Here is a 15,197-nt window from a genome sequence, read left to right on the forward strand (position 1 = left end):
GTCACCAGCTTGTTTCTATGAAGCTAATCATATTATGTGCGTCTGTGATCTCATCGCTATTAACGAGTCTCTTTGAATATGACCATACCTGTGGCATTTTAAATATTAAATGCATTGACATTGTATGTCTATCAATTTTCTGCTTTTTGCTTTGCCCCTTTTGAATTGTTGCTTTTTAAGAGAGCATTTCTGTGTTAATTGCAATCCAAGTACTTACTGGTCAGTACTGGCCAGAATTATATTCACAGCTGCCCTCAGTAGTTTAGTATGGCATGGTCTGTAGCAAGAAAGTCCTAGATTCCAATTCCTAATTTGTGCTGAATTTCTCGATTTCAGCTGGTGGGGGTGCTGCATTTTGCTGTCCCTGTGTGGAGGCAGGGAATGGGAGAGTTGGTTAGAGTTCCTCCTTCTGATTGTTATCCAGTGATGCTGCGATTCCACCCCCCCCCCCCCCCCCCCCCCCGGTGTGGATGTTGGGTGAGAATGTGAGGCTACCACGACCAAATAGCCCACCGACAGCCACCGTTCATCTTCCCACGTGAAGAATGGGTGAGGTACTGGAGGTTGCCGGCACCTCTGGAGGTAACCCAGCGTGAGTCACTATTGACAAGAGGGGAGGATTTTTTTTTTTTAAAGAAGCATTTTCTGACCTGACATTCATAGTCGCTAATTAAAATTATCTGTATAATTGTGTAAAAATGTTGAAGACCTGATTTGTGTCGGTTTAAATATTTCCATTGCTCAGTAACTGGAGGCTAGATTTTGTTTTCATGCAGAGGGTTGCTCAAAGGTGGCATGCCCTACCGAAGCAGATTTTAAAAGGGAAGTGAATCAATATTTGAAATAGTAAAATTTTAATTGGTGTGGGGAAAGGGCAGTGGAATGGGAGTAAATGCAAGGTTCTTTCTGCGAGCTGGCACAGGCACAATGGCCTCATTCTGTACTGTAAAATTCTAGCAATTGCTCTTCATTTTTTTTTTGTTTTGTGTTGGCCTTCAAAGCCAGAGCTTTAATAATCTTGCATCTAATTGGTGCTCGATGTGACTCATACAACATGTGGCCTAAGACTCAATACTACGTGTAGTGCAGTTGTTGAATTCAGGAGATAGAAAAGTGTTCCATTCCACAGCACTGATGTTCCCTTGTTTTGGCCTCAGAATTCTCTCTCTCTCTCTCTCTCGCATGCACGCATATACACACTTGTACACACTAGCCCACCCAAGCAAAGCGCTCTCATAACTGTTATTTTTTAGAAACTTGAGACTTGATGTAGCCTGTGCAATAATCCGCTGCTTGCATTTCAGTCTTGGCAACACCACGAGGAGGAACTGGGCATAAGCTGGCACCAGGAGGGAAAACCCAGAGCTGAGAGACCTTGGGGCTCTCTGATGCACTTCCATTTGGCGGGGGGCGGGGGTAGCTCACCCATCCACCTTTGCAGTAAGGAATGGGCATAGGGAAGGAAAAATAAATTGAAAAGGGGAATGAAAGAAGATTGTCTTTTATGGATGGTTTGATTTTAATTTTCTGATTCATTTCAAGCAGTAAATGTTGCTAGCTAAAATAACAGACTGTAACTGGGGGATCAGAGAAACCCCTTTTACTTGATTGCACTAACTTCCATTTGTGAGGTTTACAAACTGAGAGTGACGGTCCTGTTTGGGAAAATTTCAACGGCAACTCTTTTAACATTTGCATATTATGGTTAATTATTCAAATTCAGCCGTTAGTATTTAAACATAAACCTGAAATGGTACTGTGCAAGCTCTGAGCCATTCCTTAAATTAAATTTTGAAAGGAAAGACGAGGGGTCTACCTTCTGTGAAACGTCCTCTTTCACTTTGCTCTTAAAATAAGCTACCACATTATCCTCTACCAATTAGGAAACATCCTTGTTTTAGTAGCAATCTAAATCTTGTAATATCTCCAAGTTTGCAGATGACACAAAGCTGGGTGGGCGTGTGTGCTGTGAGGAGGATGCAAAGAAACTCCAGTATGATTTGGACAGGTTGGGTGATTGGGCAGATGCAGTATAATGTGGATAAATGCGAGGTTATCCACTTTGGTGGCAAAAACAAGAAGGCAGATTATTATCTGAACGGCAATAGATTGGGAGAAGGGGAAGTGCAACGAGACCTGGGTGTCCTTGTGCACCAGTCGCTGAAGGTAAGCATGCAGGTGCAGCAGGCGGTTAAGAAGGCAAATGGTATGTTGGCCTTCGTAGTGAGAGGATTCGCGTACAGGAGCAAGGGTGTCTTGTTGTAGTTGTACAGGGCCTTGGTGAGACCACACCTTGAGTAGTGTGTGCAGTTTTGGTTGCCTTATCTGAGGAAGGATGTTCTTACCATGGAAGGAGTTCAGCGAAGATTCACCAGACTGATACCTGGGATGGCAGGAATGACGTATGAGGAGAGATTGGGTCGATTGGGCTTATACTTGCTGGAGTTTTGAAGAATGAGAGGGGATCTCATTGAAACTTATAAAATTCTAACAGGACTAGACAGACTAGATGCAGGAAGGATGTTCCCGATGGCCGGGGAGTCCAGAACCAGGGGTCACAGTCTAAAGATAAGGGGTAAGCCATTTAGGACAGAGATGAGGAGGAATTTCTTCACCCAGAGAGTGGTGAACCTGTGGAATTCTCTACCACAGAAGGCAGTTGAGGCCAATTCATTAAATATATTCAAGAAGGAGTTAGATATATTTCTTAGGGCTAAAGGGATCAAGGGATATGGGGAGAAGGCAGGGACAGGGTACTGAGTTTGGATGATCAGCCATGATCTCATTGAATGGCGGAGCAGGCTCGAATGGCCTACTCCTGCTCCTATCTTCTATGTTTCTATGTAATCAACTATTTTTGCACCCTGCCTGAATTGCTTCAATGATGCAGGTTACTGGGATGGGCAACCCATGTGCATTTTGGACCAGCTTGGAGGTCTGTAGTTATATAATGGCGCGGTGTTGAAAGTTAAAGTTATTGGATATTTCAGTGTAATAATATTGGGTCGCTTGGAGCATAAACACTGGCATGGACCTGTTGGGCCGAATGGCCTGTGTGCTGTAAATACTTTGTAGTATTATCTTGTCATTTTGGAAAGAAAAAAGGGAAGAAGAAGAGAGAATGTTAGAAGTTTGGTGCAGTTGGCAAAAATATTAATTTGGTAGTTATAATTGTCCTTTTGTTGGGACTTGTTGGCTTTTCGGTGCTAATCCCCAAGATCACTATTATCAATTGTATGATTATAAAATATCAAAAGATATGGGGAAACAGCAAGGAAATGGGATTAGAATAGATAGCTCCAATGTGGAACTAGCATCTGCACAGGCACCGAGCACCAAATGACCACATTCTGTGCTGAAATTTCTATGACTCAGTTTATGATGCTCTCATTTTACTTGAGAAAAGAACAATCTGCAAATCAGTTTGTCCAATGTTCCCATAAATTTGCATAAATCAGAAGCTGCAGATACCAACAGATCTTGGTGTTTTGAGTTAAGATTTTGCCACCAATGAGGCAACAGCATCAGGAGCAGCATTTCCAAATCTCCAGGCCCACAAAATTAAAACAGAACAAATTGGCAAGTAAGGAATATAAGAGCTAATAGAGCTGGGTTTAATGGAACCGATTAACTCGGCTCACGAGCTGGAAATCACCCACCGGCTATAGTTTGAATATTCCTACCCTAGAAAACTCTAGGGAGAAAACCCCCAAAAAAGCAGTCATCAGTGACTGTCCTTCATAGGCGGTGCTATGCTTGCTCTTGAGTCCCATTGGTAGCTTCCTAAGACCATGAATGACTGTGGGAAAGGGGGCATGGAGTTGTTAATCTTGTGATAGACCAATTGCCTTACTGTCGTAGAAATTAATTTGTACTAAATTTAAATACATTTTAACACTTATATTGTCACTGGAGTGAAGTCTCTTTTTTTCCCAAATTCATCTGCACAAATTCTACAAGATGTACCTTTTTAAAAAAAAAAAAAAAAATTAAAAAAAAATCCCCAAAATAGCAATCTCTCAAGTGCTTTAATTTCTTTTAAAAAGCTATAGGTAGATATATAATTCGAGGATTTCTTGTATGCGAGTAAGTAAACGTTTATGGAAACTAAAAATGCTTGTCTGCTGTACTGTAAGAACCACTGTAAAAAGCCAGCTAAAGCTGCCTCTATTTTTAGTGTACAATAGAGTTTTACAGGCTATTTTTATATATTCTATTACGAAAGCTATCCCCTTTTCCTTAAATTTCGAATTGGATTTTTCTTCCTTGCAGGAGCAGAAAACGTACCCATGAATTTATTGAATCTGATTTTTCAGACAAGTAAGTACATCTTGGCATTTTAAATGATCTTCATCTTTTCTGATGATTAGTTCCCCATGTGAGTGGAAACATTATTATGTAAACAATTTTTTTTTGGAGGGAGCAGTCTCTCGTGCACGGTGGTGCCTTGTCCGTTTTGATTTATTTTCAGAGACTAAAAATAGCTTTTCTTTCAGAGGGCTGTAACCTTGTTGCACATCAGCGCTAGAATAGCTGTCATGGAACGAGTCTTGGGAGAACAGGGCATCTGCTCTTTCTCTTTGCGCAGGCTCTGCTCACTTTCATTACAGGAGGTTCTCCTGCAAAATAAGCTGCAGCGTCCATGTATACTTGGAAATGGTGTCCATATTTAAATCGTTAAGCTTTCAAAAGCTTGTATTAGCTGTGAATTTGTCTTCAATCACAGATTTATCATATATACGTGTGTGTGCCTGTGTGTATATTTTTCATGTGTGAAAGTAATAATGTCTAATTAAATATTATACTAGCAGTTGCTGCTATATGTCTTTAATCCTTTTTAAAATATATTTTTTTTAAAGATTGGAAGTCATTTTTTTGTTACCGATATGGTAACGAATTACTTCAACCTCAGATAAAAGGCCTATAGTATAAGTAGTTATTTTCTGTCTTTTTTAATTAGTGTGTGGCATATAACCTGATTTAAGGAAAACCTTGTTTAACAGATCCTCAACACAGCTGCTTTCTTCATAATCCATTCGCACTCCTAAACAGCAATGGTAATGGTAAAACCAATGGTAATTTTATTACAACGTGTCATTTGGATATTGCAGTGCCACGAAGTGGAGGGGTGAGGGGGGGGTAGGTAGTGTTGATAATTTCCAGTTAAACTCAGTTTCTTACTTGAATTGATAATGATAAGTCACATCTTCTATAATCGATGCATGTGGTTTTTATTTTGTGTTTCAGTAGTTTTTCCCAGCTCGGTCTGCCCATAAATCTGCATATTCAAATCAAATCAAATCAAATCAACTTTTATTGTCATTGTTAGTGCACAAGTGCAGTACAACGAAATGTAGGCTTGCGGCTCCCGAGAGTGTACAATTTGGATTAGGACACTTAAACATTTCAACATACATTTGTACATATATATTAGCATAAATATGACCATAATAAAGTGCATTGGCAGATGTGCAGGCTTTAGTGTTTATTTGTGGAGTTCAGCAGGATGACAGTCCTGGGAAAGAAGCTGTTCCTAAATCTGGTCGTACGGGTGCGAATGCATCTGTAGCGTCTTCCAGATGGTAGGAGGGCGAACAGACTGTGGCTGGGGTGGGTAGGGTCTTTGATGGTCCGTGCCCTCCGTAGGCAGCGTTTCTGATATATATGTTCTATGGTCGGTAGCCGGGTGCCGGTAATGCGTTGGGCAGTTTTGACTACCCGCTGCAGGGCTTTCCGGTCATGGGAACTACAGCCGCCGTACCATACCATGATACAGTTTGTCAGGATGCGCTCTATAGTGCAGCGGTAGAAGTTAGAGAGGATCAGGGGTGACAGATTACATCGCTTCAGCCTCCTCAAGAAATATAGGCGCTGCTGGGCCTTCTTCACCAGAGAGGAGGTGTTGAGGGACCAGGAGAAGTCTTCCGTGATGTGGACTCCGAGGAACTCCGAGGATTTAGCGATCTAACATTGTAATGAAAATTTCTGAGATGCCTCACCAAAACAAATTCTAAATATTTACAGATTAATCATTTCTGTGGCATATATCGCTTTTAAAACAAAACCAAAGTAATTTTGCAGGAGGGTCCTTCAAAGCAGTTCAACTCCAGTATACAGCAGCTCACAGCCTAGCAGCCACCACAAGAGATAATGTAGTTTTCATGCATCCACAGACTTGACTCCTGAACATTGTAACTTATTCATAGTCACAAATGAGAGCTATCTTGCTGTAAAAGTGGATCATTTGGCTCTCTTTTATTTGGTATAATAATTAGAGATAAATGGAACTCTTTTGGGTGGTTTTATTTATTCAGAATGCTGAATGAGTGATTCATAAGTAAATTTGCAATGGTAAAGTGTGCCTACTGATCGCATTTTGTTTACTAGAGTCCTATTGTTATTTGCTTGATATTTCCTGTTTTATGTTTCAGTATTCCACTTTCACTGGTATCTTATTAGGAAACCTTTTATGTTACCACATAATGATGCTTTCATCAAATACTATTTGAACGCGTTACTCCTTTTCATGAACGGTAGCCTACAAAGACTTGTTTTAAACCCCCTTCCTTCTCTAGGTAAACTGTAAAAGATGAATGGATATAAATTGGTTGCTCACAGGCTCATACTGTCACTATTGATGGTGTATTTCTTGGAAACATTTTGAAAATGTCCAGTGACATAATTTGGCCTGCCACTCATGTGGACATTGATGCCTCGATCTATCTGCTTCACAACTGCCTTGCCTCCACTTTCCATGCCCTTTTTCTCACCAGATCTCAGATTGCCTCCCAGTCCCATTGTTCCATCTTGTGCAATAAACATCTCCGTGTACTAAATTCCATGAGCTGCAAACCAGAGCACACTGGCCTGGCAGTCCATTATTGGATCTTGTTCGAGCACCTCGAGCAGCACCACCACTGCCTCGCTAGCCAACTTCTACTATGCCAGAGCCATCCTAAAAAGCAAAAACAACCCCCAAACCCCTCCACCACACACTGCATCCTCTAACTTCTCTCCTCCCCCCTCCCATGCCTTCTGTCCTCCCCTCTGATACTAAATGTGAAAAGCATAGATTTCTTTGTGTCCAAAATAAAGACTGTAGCATAGATGCTTCTGCCTCGTCCACCCTCATCCCTAACACTCAACAACAACTCTTGCATTTATATAGCGCCTTTAACGTAGCAAAGTGTCCCAAACGCCATCCAGCCTATCAGCCAATTCAATCCCCACCCCTTTGCACTCTGTATCCTCCCCTACATCTCCCTCTCCTAGATCTCCCCCCTACCACCTCCACGTTATCATCAAACTTATCTCCTTCATGAAGCCGTCATCTGCTCCCTCAACGCCTCCCCTCCATGACCCAGCTTCTTACTATGCCCCGCATTGTAGACTCCTGACTACGGTCAGGGCATGTGGAGTCAGGACAGGCTTTTTAAAATTCGTTCCTGGGGTGTGGGTGTTACTGGCGAGGTCAGCATTTATTGCCCATCCCTAATTGCCCTTGAGAAGGTGGTGGTAGCAGAGTGGATAGCAAGCTGGCTACAAAACAGAAAACAGAGAGTAGGGGTTAAGGGTAGCTACTCAGACTGGCAACAAAGGGGAAATGGTGTTCCACAGAGGTTGGTGGTGGGATCAATGTTGTTCACAACTTACATTAATGATTTGGAATCGCAAGTACAATTTCAAAATTTGCGGACGACACCAAATTGGGAGATGTAGTTAATACAAACGAAAGAAAGAAAGACTTGCATTCATACAGCGCCTTTCACGACCACCGGACGTCTCAAAGCGCTTTACAGCTAATGAAGTACTTTTGAAGTGGAGTCACTGCTGTAATGTAGGAAATGAAGAATGCGACAAAATACAGGAAGACCTTAATAAACTTGCAGGATGGATGTGTAATTGGCAAATTAATTTCAGTATAGCCAAGTATGAGGTGGTGCATTTTGGTAGGAAGAATAAGGAGGCCACATACTGCTTGGATAATAAGAGTCTGAATGGGGTAGAGGAGCAAAGGGATCTGGGGGTACAGATTCACAAATCACAAAACGTAGCGACACAGGTTAATAAGGCCATAAAAAAAGCAAACAAAGCACTGGGGTTCATTTCTAGAGGGAAGAAATTGAAAAGCAGAAAAGTTATGTTAAACTTGTATAGAACCTTGGTTAGACCACACTTGGAGTACTGTGAACAGTTCTGGTCTCCATATTATAAAAAGGATGGAGAGGGTTAGGTGAAGGTGCAAAAAAGATTTACAAGGATGATGCCGGAACTGAGGGGATATACTTATCAGGAAAGGCTGAACAGGCTGGGGCTCTTTTCTCTAGAAAAGACTGAGGGGTGACCTGATTGAGATCTTTAAGGTTATGAAGGGGTTTGATAGGGTAGACATAGAGAAGATGTTTCCACTTGCAGGTGAGACCAGAACTAGGGGCCATAAATACAAGATAGTCACTAATAAATCCAATAAGGAATTCAGGAGAAACTGCTTTACCCAGAGAGTGGCTAGAATGTGGAACTTGCTACCACAAGCAGTAGTTGAGGTGAATAGCATAGCTGCATCTAAAGGAAAGTTAGATAAACAAATGAGGGAGAAAGGAATAGAAGGATATGTTGATGTGGTTAGATGAAGAGGGCTGGGAGGATGTTCGTGTGGAGCATAAACACCAGCATAGACCTGTTGGGCCGACGGGGCCTGGTTCTATGCTGTAAATACAATGTAACTTCATCAACCTTTCCTTGTACTCTGGCACTGTCTCAATCCTGTTCAAAACCCACTTTATTAAAACCTCACCCTGGAACTCTCTACCTTCCCTGTGTACAGGTCTGTCTCCAACCTATCGACTGGCCTTTAAAGGCGTGCCATTGGCCGTCCAACTGCATGCTTACCCTTATCACCACACCCTGTTCAAGCTCTGCTTATGTACAGTAAAGAGACTGCCCTGATCAGTTTCCTTTTGTATGTCTGGGGAGGGTGAAGGGACGGCAGCCCTAGCTACCCAGTCTAGAAAGGAAGGTGAATTACTTTGAGCGACAGGACAAGGCTGCCCACTCACAACACTCGGGTGAAGGCTCTGCATAAGCCAAGAAAAAAATTAGATACTCTCCTCAACCACTTCAAGTATAAACAATAATGTGAGCAATGGTGACAAGTCAAGGCAAACGTCTAACCAATTCCCTAAAGCATCTGCAAGCAAGGGGCCACCCCATCAATCTGAACCAGCGACAGTGCTGTAACTTACAGGGCAGTAGATCCAGAATTCATCATATTGAAGAAGGGCTGTACAAATCCGCAGCAGCATTGATGACATACGATTATAACTGGCAGACCTAAAACATCCCTCAACCAAAATGGATGGAATAAACAAGCTGGTCTCCTCTATTCCCTCGGTAATGTAACTTTAGCAGTTCAGGCTTTGGAGATTGGTAAAGTACATTCCTAGATGAGAAACTAGCAGAATTCTGTTTTTTTTTAAAACAACCCTCTCCACTGCACAAAGCACTGCCAATATACAGACAACAGCCAGTACATTCCTGAGCATGGGATGCAATGCAAATATCGATAGAATGATCAATCCTGCAGTTTTCCCCATTGCTCCTTCCCTTCCTTTACTGTGATGCAACCACCCAGTGTTGCACATTTGAAATCAGGAGCTCAATATACTGGGAATTGCAGGTGGCAGACCGAAATACCATGCCTTTGTGGCACAGCATTCCTGAGATCGCTCCTCAAACTGCATTGTTTGGGATTGTAACTCTCAATAAAAGGTAATGAGAAACATTAACAACAGAAAACGCTGGAAGAACTCAGCAGGCCAGGCAACATCCGTGGAGAGAGAAACAGAATCAACGTTTTGGGTCGAAACCCTTCTACAGAAGGGTTTGCTATCATATTAATGAGAAACATTGTTGTGTGCCATGAAAATGATTACATGACAACACAACGTAACAAGATTAATTGCAGCTTAAAACATTTTTGAAAAATGTAATTGGTGTTGCACTTTAGGCTATTAAGACCGACATTAAAGTTTTATCTATTTTTAGACATTTTTGTCACCCCTTGTTTTTCTTCTCTATCACATTCAGACCCAACCTGAGGCACTTCAGTAGCTTATGCAATAATGCAGGTTTCCTTTGATGAAAAACACCAATGATGATGTTCAGATTCATTTCCCTTTGTACTGTGCCCCTGTTCCGGCCACACCATGCAGTGATGCATGTTTTGGTTTCCTTCTGTTTTTCCTCCCTGAATGAGGCTGAAATTAAATCGCACTGCCGTCTATGCTTTAGCCAGTCACCAGTTTGCCATGCCCCGAAAGTGGACCTGACCAATATCTTTCTTCCTTGAATAGAAACTTATTAAATATTAATATCCGCGAAGATGGAATTTTACTTAAATATGATGATACACTAGCTGCACTGAGAGGTTGCACTCGCCGATTGCCTCATACGTCATTATGACGGTGGCAATTCAGCAAATCCTCTGGGGCATTAACAAATGCAATTAAGATTTCAGTATTCTTTTCTGTTAATGCTCATAACATACAAGCAAGCTTTATTTTCCCCTTGGAAACTAATCTTCTCGTGTCATAGCTTTATTTTCTTTTTTTTTAAAGGAAACAGTGTTTTCTTCCCTTTAAATAAAAAAAAAAAAATGATCTGGGAAACGACCAGGAGCATTTTCCATCCTGGGTAGGTTGATGCTAGGCGTCGCCATTTTACTGCCTTGTTTCATTCATTAGTTTATACTGTTGTAGGTCGAGATGTCCAGAACTAATTCCTTTTGGAAGCTGAATGGATTTCCTTGCCACCTAGCAACTACTGCGGTCCATCCAACTTACTATGCAGGGATTTTCTGCTAGAGCTGCTTACTAAAGTAACTCATTTCTTTCACTAAGAAAACAGCTTAAAGAGACTGCCCTGTTTTGTTGTATGGAGCAATGTCAGAATCTTGAAATGCGATCACTGCCTTTCACAGTGTAGCAGGTTCATGTTTTCACACAGTATTTTGGCAAACTTTATTTTAAAAAAAAGTAAATATCAGTTACCCACTTAAGAGATTGCTTTTAATCCATATATGTATTGGGGCTTTTTTTTCCATTGATTACCTTAGTTCCTGGCGATGGTTTTTTTCCCCCCCCTTAGCTACACTGTGCGCCTTGTGATACTGGAGGGCTTGTACTCTGTTGCCTTGCAATCTGATCCATTTATCACCCAAGAAATTCTTTAGAATCAAAAGCTGAGCACTGATGCCTTGCTTTTGCAGAAGCCGAGATGGAGCTTACTTGAATAGCACGCCCACCATAGCTGTAACTGCAGAGTTTTTTGGCTGCATGATCTGCAAGCTACCTAATCAAATAGACAGTGATTTCACTGTGTTTTCTAGTCACTTTCCGTAAGCGCCTAGTGTCATATCTTCATTTAAGTCACTTGCTGCACTGTAATTTAATAGTTGTCTCTCTTATGTACCAGTGTATATATATTTTTAACTTTCCTCCTCATCCTGTGTATAAAGTAAGATTATTATTCGGGTACTGTCTACTTGATCTGCATTATATGTACAACTGGCCAGTTTTGTTTGAGTTGCAAAGAAAGTGGCAGTAGTGATTCTAATGTGCCCTATCACAACTTCTTATCATTTTTATTTATCTTTTTAAAAATTGTCTGTTATGGGCTGAAAATGAACCACACAGTGTTATATTAAAAGCAGTTTGCTTTAATGCACCAAGTTTTGGGTCAGTTCTCATCGGAAAGGTAAATTAATGATTAACAGATTTGGTTACAAAGGTGACAATTTTAATACATTTCAATTCGCTTTTAAATCATTCCGTTGCATAGCAAAAATTAAACGCACATTATTGCTTTAGTCTTTCCATGCAATGTGATTAACACTTTTTAGTTTTACTTGTATTGCCAAGAAAAACAGGATGACATTTCTGAGGAAGTAATAATAAAACTACAGGTAAAAACATTTGTACGTAGCAGATCAGACGAAGGTTTAATAATGAAAGCGTCTTTAATAGCAAAGGAGATGATCAACGATTCTGTGTAACTACAATCCTTTCCATTTATAAAGTCAGGATAATGAATTATTCAGATACGTAGCGAAGGTGAAATGGGATGACATTTTCTTGCAGCAAAGGGAAAGCTTATGTGTGTTCAGTGAGACTGTTTAGAAAAGTGGATAGCACAATATTATAACGGGAGGCCGATCAGAATCTAGTTAATATTCTGTTGTTTCTGCTGACATACCCAAGATAGAACCGTGAATTCTTCTTTCTCAGTCAGGGTATTATAACCAGTCAGTGGTTCCAATTTTTGATCTTCAAATTTTCACCTTAATGTGCCTATTCCGCACTGATTTTTACCTGCCCATTTTGCATCAAATAAAAATATGCTTCTAAAACATCTTCAAGACAGAAAATAACCAGAGACTTCCTCCTTAACTTCAGACTACTTGTTCCACATTTGGTGCTGTTACGTACATTCCTTGAAGAAAAAAACCAGAAGGTGTATATAAGGTTAGGTTGTCTTGGCAGCCGAGGACCTTTTATCTTGAGTGTAATGATTCAGACAATGTGCTCTGGTTTCTCGCCATTTGAGGTTAACAAAAAAAAATCAACTAATTGCACCCCTGTTTGCTGCTACACAAAAGTGGATCTGTTTCTCTTTGTGGGAAACAATGTGGGAGTAAGGCTCGTTATAAATTGTGGGCCATGACGTAAATTACTGTCAGTTTGTTCGTTCCGTTTTGTACAGCTACAGTCAGTGAAGTACGTTGGCACATTTGCTTATAACCTGACATGCATATATAAAGAATCCGTCGGTGCCAACTGAGTAGGGAACAAATCAGTGCTCTTTAACCGTTTGTTTATAGCAAATGTACATTTTTATTTATTTTACTGTATGCCATAACTGTGGAGAATACTGTTGTTTTAGTACACTCTTTTACATAATTGATTTAGCTTGTTACAAAAATCCAAGTGTATGGTAGAAGAGGAAATGTAACAGTGGCTCGAAGGTTGGTTGATGGACGTGAAACAAAAGTACAGGTTTTGGAAAATAGTGAGGATGACAAAATCTCAAGAAAGCCAAGACAGGTTAGCAAAATTGGGCAGCCTGGTGACTGATCTCATTTAATGCAGACAAATATGAGGTAATCCATTTTAAAAGGGAAAACCTGCTTTTAGAAAGTGCCTTTCACATTCTCGGATCGTTCCAATGAAGTACTTTTGAAGTGTAGTCACCTGTTGTTTTGTAGGCAGATGCAGCAGCCAATTTCCTCGCAGCAAGGTCCCAAAAACAGCCGTCGAGGGGAATGATCAGTTAATCTGTTTTTTGGTTGTGTTGATTTGGGAGGTGGGCTGGAATAGTGCCATGGGATCTTTTACATCTGCCTGAACAGGGCTTCAGTTTCACATCTAATCTGAAGGATGGCACCTCTGACAGTGTAGCAGCTGTGGCTCAGAGGGTAGCAGCTGTGGCTCAGAGGGTAGCACACTCGCCTCTAGAGTCAGAAGGTTGTGGGTTCAAGTCCCCACTCCAGGGACTTGAGCACAAAAAGCTAGGCTGACAGTCCAGTGCAGTGCTGAGGGAGTGCTGCACTGTTGGAGGTGCCGTCTTTCAGATGAGACATTAAACCGAGGCCCCGTCTGCCCTCTCCGGTGGACGTAAAAGATCCCATTACACTATTTCGAAGAAGAGTAGGCGAGCTATCCCCGGTGTCCTGGCCAATAATACTCCCTCATCCAACATAACAAAAAAACAGATTATCTGGTCATTATCACATTGCTGTTTGTGGGACCTTGCTGTGCGCTAATTGGCTGCCGCGTGACTCCACTTCAAAAGTACTTCATTGGCTGTAAAGCGCCTTGAGACATCCGGTAGTCGTGAAAGGCGCTATATAAATGCAAGTCTTTCTATTCCTGCAGTACTGCACTGAAACGTCAGCTGAGACAAGGAATAGATTTAGAAATTCAATAGAGAAAAAAAATGAAAGATGTGGCGGCACATGGAGAGACCAAGGCCTAGAAATTCATTAAGGCGCCGGCAGCTTTGCGGCCAGTTACCGCCTAAAGAGGGCTTCTGCGCCAACACAGGAGGTTGCGCTGATATTCAGCGCAGCGGTAATGGCGGCGGGAGCCGTTAGCGCTGCGCCGGCACCGATGACGTCATCAGTGTGCACAGTGCCCCGGTTCCGCCCCGATACCCATATTTAGTTGCGGCCGCCTCTTCCGCAGCGGCCGCAAACAACGACCAGAAAACGGGGCCGTACTGTAGCCTTAGTGGGGTGCTTTAAGGTGGAGGTGCGGCCGGCCGCTTTTTCGGCGGCTGCCTGCCTGCACCTCCCCCACCAACACCCCCCCCCCCCCCCCCCCCCCGCGGCATTGCCGGCTGCTTTCCGCGAACCCGGCACCTCTCCGTGGTGCCGGGCTCATTTGCCGGCACTATCCAGCGGCGATCTCCCCGTGGCAGGCACCTCCCCCTTAAGAGAAGGAGGAGGCCTGCAGTACCGCAGCCTGCCGCTCCGCAGCGGGTGGCGCAGCGGCGCCTAGAGCGCTGAAATTCAGTTTCAGCGCCCCAAGCGGGGGCGGGCACACCCTGGAATAGCACCCGGTTCCGACTTGGGGCGCAAAAACTGAATATCTGACGGTCGCAACTGGCTCCGCGCCCAGCGCTAACTTTTGGGCGCTAGCCAGCTGGCGGGGCCATAGTGAATTTCTAGGCCCAAGGATGCGAAAACGTATTTCCTTGAAAATATGAGTGCAGTTAGGTAATGCTAATAAAAAGGGTACTAGTACTGCAGGTGTTATAAATACAGGAGATAGTAAGATTTTTGACTTCACGTGTACTCTTTCTTAGTTGTGCGTGTAAAATAAACTTTAAAAAAGTCTAAATGTAAACAAAGTCTAAAACCTGCTTTTTTTTTGTTTTAGCAAAAGAAGCAAAAAAGGAGAAAAGAATGGAAAGGGCCTACGACACTTTTCAATGAAAGTGTGTGAGAAGGTGCAGCGGAAAGGAACGACTTCATACAATGAAGTGGCCGATGAGTTGGTGGCTGAATTCAGTAATTCCAATAACCACATGTCTTCAGATTCTGTAAGTGGGATAATTCTTTGTACCAAGTCAAACACCATTATGATAAATTCAGTTAATAATCTCTCATATATAAGTGATTCCTCATCATTTGTTTAACC

The 15,197-nt window shown here is 42.1% G+C and overlaps 1 protein-coding gene across 4 annotated transcripts in view; it reads left to right on the forward strand.

The window, feature by feature from the left end:
• LOC147115559 (transcription factor Dp-2-like) overlaps positions 1-15,197 on the forward strand; it is a 215,395-nt gene that overhangs the window by 166,429 nt on the left and 33,769 nt on the right. For 3 of the 4 annotated variants that reach the window (XM_085989895.1, XM_085989894.1, XM_085989896.1), the window contains 2 exons: positions 4,273-4,320; positions 14,937-15,099. In XM_085989895.1, coding sequence (XP_085846021.1) covers positions 4,273-4,320; positions 14,937-15,099 — 211 coding nt within the window. The remainder of the gene's footprint in view (positions 1-4,272; positions 4,321-14,936; positions 15,100-15,197) is intronic. The other variant, XM_085989897.1, reaches the window with a different exon arrangement.

Source organism: Somniosus microcephalus, chromosome 6, assembly GCF_052327205.1.
Source record: "Somniosus microcephalus isolate GS21.2 chromosome 6, FLI_Smic_1.0, whole genome shotgun sequence".
NCBI lineage: Eukaryota > Metazoa > Chordata > Chondrichthyes > Squaliformes > Somniosidae > Somniosus > Somniosus microcephalus.